Source organism: Ursus maritimus, unplaced genomic scaffold (assembly GCF_017311325.1).
Source record: "Ursus maritimus isolate PB19 unplaced genomic scaffold, ASM1731132v1 scaffold_24, whole genome shotgun sequence".
Taxonomy (NCBI): domain Eukaryota; kingdom Metazoa; phylum Chordata; class Mammalia; order Carnivora; family Ursidae; genus Ursus; species Ursus maritimus.
Genome location: NW_024424897.1, coordinates 39,502,602 through 39,507,950, shown reverse-complemented (window position 1 = coordinate 39,507,950; position 5,349 = coordinate 39,502,602). Strand labels below are relative to the sequence as shown.

Genomic DNA, 5,349 nt, shown 5'->3' with positions numbered 1-5,349 from the left:
TTTTTTTTTTTTTTTAAGATTTTATTTATTTATTTGACAGAGAGAAACAGCCAGCCAGATAGGGAACACAACAGGGGGAGTGGGAGAGGAAGAAGCAGGCTGGCAGCGGAGGAGCCTGATGTCGGGCTCTATCCCGTAATGCCGGGATCACGCCCTGAGCTGAAGGCAGATGCTTAACGACTGTGCTACCCAGACGCCCCTAGAGTTAGTATTCTTTATCAAATCAATCGCAGATATTTTTCCGTAAAAATCATCCTTAGCTTGTGGTATGTGCACAGGCAGTAGGCTGGATTTGGCCTGTAGTTCTTAGTGTGCTGATTTATTCTATAAAACCTAGGAGATTTTGATTAAGTAGTAGTTAACTTTTTCCTCTAGTATTTTTAATACGGAGAATCAGTTGAGTTATCATTTAGGATTCTGCCTGATTTTAATTTAAAACTGATTAAGTTTTTGAGGGGAGTACCTGGCTGTCGGTAGAGGATGAGACTCTTGATCTTGGGGTTGTAAGTTTGAGCCCAATGTGGGTGTAGTCACTTAAACATTTTTTTAAAAAGTGATTAAGTTTTTTCAAAATAATGAGTTAATCCATAAATAGATAAAAAAATATGTTTAAATTCTAAGTTCATTATTTTCTTGTCATGTTTGTTTATTGGACTATTTGTCTCATTGTGGGATATGTTTCTGTTGTCTGCTAATAGGTGGAGACAGCTTTAAAAACTTGGTAGAAGAAATTACTTTTCTTAATTTATTGCTCTTTAGGCAAAAAATTGTCTTTTGGGGGAGTTTTGCAGCAGTTTACCAGCCAAGAAACCTATAAATTCCATAGTTTATTCCATGTAAAAATGCATTAGGATTCACTTAATGCTTTTGTTATATGCTTGGCTTATAAAAGACATTAAAACTAATTTTTAACACATCATACAACTTACATCCTCAAATGAGTGCTGTTCTTTTCAAAGTAGTTGGTGACTTTGGAAGGTGGTGAATTTAGCCTAGTGATTGTGGTCTTTGTTAAACATGTTTTTGGGACTCCTTTTATAAAATTGCTTTTAAATGTTTTTGGAACGCCTTTTTTACTATCATAACAGCATAATATCCATTGTTAGAATAAATGTATCACTCCTTTTGAATTCATACGCTCAGTTGTGATATTAATTCTGGTATGTTTGTTAAACTCGCCCTGTACTTCGGTTTTACTTCATAGAGGTATTCAAATTCCATAGACTAACGCAACACTCATACAGTGGGAGTATTTGTGAGGAGAAGGGCATCTTTTATTGAACCCATTTTACTAGATTTCATGTAAGCTGTTTCTGAATCCTCCTAAGAAAATTTCCTGGAATTTCTTGAATTTTAAAAATATTCTCTTTTTGATGATCTTTTGATAACTATTTCCCTTGTTAAACCTGAGCTGTTGTAGCAGTACCTTTCTCAAGAACAGACTTACTTGGTGCTGGGAGTGAGGCTGCTTTTGTATAGTGGCTTATGTGGTTTGGTTTGTTTTTTTCCGAAAGAAGGCTGGCTTGCCTTTATGATCTTACCTATTTCACATGGTTGTTAATATTCAACTTTCCTATGCACTTCTATGCACACCTCCATAATGTTGGAAGAGATGAACCTTTTGACTTACAGTCTTAACTTTTCTTTCTACAGACAGGATTTCTTCTTAATCATTGCATAAAGATAAACTTACTATTCTTAAAAGTTTCCAGTAACTTTACAACCTTCCTCAGTAGTACATTTCAGTATTTGTACTGGAAAGTTCTTTGTAACTAGCCTAAAATAATCCTACATTTTTCTTCTTTCTTCTCTCTTATCTGTGGAGATTGAAAATGTATTGCCATCCTTCCTAAAGTACTTCCTTTTATGCTCTATTGGATGAAACATTAATATTGAAGTTTTCAGTAACTCTAAAGGTAAAGAGAGAAGCTTTTTTTTTTTTAAATCTTTTGTTAATGGAGGCTGTTTTTTCAACTGAACTATAGATTGCATCAATACTGCTCTTCCTTATTAGTATTTTACTGTAATATATTTGTGTTTATGTTAACATTTCTCTACTGATAATTTTTTATTATACTAGTTGAGTACAATAGCTGTTTTTGAGGAATGAGCATATTAGTAATTTCTAGTATCTGAATTCAAGCTTTACAAAGTAATATATGTGGAATACTTTAAGTTTTTCATGTCTTAAGTTTGAAGAAAATATATGAGTATAAAAAATATTCATTTCCAGTTAACATATGTGGGTCTAGATTTTTAGCTTCTGTCTGTAGGACAAATATAATAGACCACCTTAAGAATTAAGATAAGGCTTGTTTTAGGAGTCCATTCTTAAATTGCTTGGGAATGTGTCGGGGTTATTCTTAATTTAGGTTTCTATTTTGTGGAAAAAAGTACTTTTTTCTCTTAAACCTCTAGAGTTAAAAGCTAATACTTTTATTATGATTTGATGGGTATGTCCCCTAAACTTCAAAATTTTTCCATGATGGTTGATAACCATTTCTTTAATATGACATGTCATTTTACTTTAGCCATTGCTAATAATCTTTGAGGATGTTTTGTTACCTTCAGATACTTTTTATAAAATATTTATTTTTATGTAATAGTGCAACCACATATTTGTCAGGTTACTTAATAGAAATAGATGAATGTTTCAAAATATATATGATTTGCATTTGTTTGGTTCAGTCCAACAGATGCTTGAATACCTTTCAAATATAAGGTACCATGATGTGGCTTTCCTTGAAGAAAAGCAGTCTCTGCCCTTCAGGAGCTTATAGTCTAGGAGAAGAAATAAAATATTTATGCAAGTTCACATTTATGAGACTAAATGTCAAAATAAATATAAGCCGAGTGTCATAGGTAAGAGGAAATCACTCTGGTTTGGGAATAATTACAAAATGTTTCATGGAAAAGATAGCATTTGAGATGCGACTTGAAGGGTTGTCTGCTGTATTATAACATACACTGTTTCAATGTAGTATTCCTTGTTACGGCTAACCATCCACAATTTATCTTATTAAAAATAATCAAAATCAGATTTCCAACTTGCCTATTATAGTGACAATAAAGTATAATCTGTTTTTTTTTCCCAGTTGAGAAGTGATTATTTTGTTTATCTGTTTCTTTCAGGAAAACATTTAAAGTTGATGATATGTTATCAAAAGTAGAGAAAATGAAAGGAGAGCAAGAATCTCATAGGTAAGATAACCTATCAGTTTACATTAAGTGACATACTTGAGGAAAGAGGAAAGAATTATAGTGATCATTTCTGTAGTGATCACCCCAACATTGTAAGGAGTTAGAAGGAACTTTAGAGGTCAGTTGGTCCAAACTCATACATAAATCAGGAATTACTAATTCTATAGCATTTGTGGCAGAGAACCCTTAAGCCTCATCTTGAATACCTCCAATCTGGGGACTCACTGTTTTTGAAGGCAGTTGTGTTCACTATTGTTTATCGCTATTACCAGTTTCTTGCATTTTGACTCAAAGTTTCTATAACTTCTGCAGTTGGTATTAATCCTACTACCTCATGTAAGGAGGGTTGGAGACTCATGGCATACTTACTCTATACTAGATGGTATGCCAGGTGCTTCACAATATCACATTTCTTCTAAATAATTGTCTTCAAATCTTAAAGAGGCTCTTTTTCCATCTTGTCCTTCCCCCTATTTACACCTTTCAATCAAAGTATTCCTAACTTTATATTTGAAATGTTTATCACATAAGAGTTTCAGAAACTTGACCCTTTAGTCAGAATCTATTTGTTGTATGTTTTCAAATGTAATACCTAGAACTAACCCCTAAAAGTTCTGACGAGCCTAATATTTGCCTAAGCTAGACAGTGTGCTTCCATTTTTTCTTGATAACGTAAACTAAAGAAAGTTGAGTATCATTCTAAAGAGACACAGGAACTTGGGTGGTAGTTGTTTATTCGTTGACTACTTTCAGGGAGAATACAAAACTAAAAATGTTAGATTTTTAAAAAATGAAACTGGTAAAATTGCCACAATAGATTGTTGTGTCTTGAAATTTTAAATCAGATCTTACCGGTTTAGTTAGGATTGTAGACGGGCTTCATGATACTTCACTTATGATTTCTCATTTTAGTAACTGGTATAAGATGTCATTTTTGCAGTTGCTTATATTTTAAGTTTGACCTTTGAATTAGGTTATTTTGTTACTTGAATTGTAAAATCACATTTTTAATTATATGTCTTGCACTTTCGTAGGACTGAACTATAATTTATATTTCCATATCTAGGCAATCTTGACTTAAATAAATTGTGACAGTCCATTCTAGAAGCTGAGATCCCAAATCTTTACCTAATCTGTTACTGTTCAGGGAGTACCTTATAACATAAGACTGAGAATATTCTCAGTACGTGTACACTCTTTTGCTTGAATTTCTATTCTAGATCGTTGTCTGGTCACCTACCCTAGACAGAGCTCTTAGGATCCTCAGGGCCTTTTTTACTTAAAGTATAAGTTGTAGTCAGAGCCTCATCTTTGAGCTTTCCTGGTTCTTTTCTCTTGAACATTTTAATAGTTTGCCCTCCAGGTCTTCCATGGTTTGTGTGGAAAGGAAGAATGAACCAAGAAGAAAATTTGACCCTTTTCTTTATCTTTCCCATCAAGGTTCTATCTTTATTGCTGCTGAACCTACTACTATCTCATTGTGACATTGGCTTTGATAAATACTACTGAGCTTCCCTTAGAATGTGTGTTGTGAGGAAGATAGGTAATACTAGTCGATTCTCTCTGAATAATCACCCAGTAATTTTGTTCCTTTTGACCCAGTGGTTTCAACAGCTAGGCCAGTACTGTAACAGAGGTGTTTTTACGTCACTCACAGAAGCATCAGAGGGTTGCAAGAATTCCTTCCTGTAATTTTGAAAAACAACTTTTTCAGTCTTCAGGATGCAGATGGGACTAGTGAATTGGCCATTTCAACCCCCCAAGATCAAGCTCTCTCCCTTTCTGTCTCTGTCTCTCTCTCTCTCTCTTTTTTTTTTTTTTTTTTAAATAACAGACCTAGGGGCACCTGGGTGGCTCAGTTGGTTGGGCATCTGCCTTCGGCTCAGGTCTTGATCCCAGGGCCCTGGGACTGAGCCCCACGTCGGGCTCCCTGCTCAGCAGGGAGCCTGCTTTTCCCTCTCCCTCTGCTGCTCCCCCTCCTTGTATGCACACGGAGTCTCTCTCTCTGTCAAATAAATGAATAAATTAAAAAAAAAAACACAAAAAAAAACAGAAACAAAAACAGACCTAACTATGTTGGAGCTTACTGCCCAACAAGGCACTTTAGGCCCCAGATGTGTTGAGTTACTGTGCTAAGTGCTAGCATCC

At 34.7% G+C, this 5,349-nt stretch overlaps 1 protein-coding gene across 2 annotated transcripts in view; it reads left to right on the top strand.

The window, feature by feature from the left end:
- The window catches only part of SUZ12 (SUZ12 polycomb repressive complex 2 subunit), a 42,269-nt gene that overhangs the window by 4,277 nt on the left and 32,643 nt on the right, over positions 1–5,349 (top strand). Inside the window, exon 4 of one of the 2 annotated variants that reach the window (XM_040641022.1) lies at positions 3,133–3,201. The exons of the other annotated variant lie outside the window; for it this stretch is intronic. Within the exon in view, the coding sequence (XP_040496956.1) occupies positions 3,133–3,201 (69 nt within the window). The remainder of the gene's footprint in view (positions 1–3,132; positions 3,202–5,349) is intronic. 2 annotated transcript variants of the gene reach the window in all.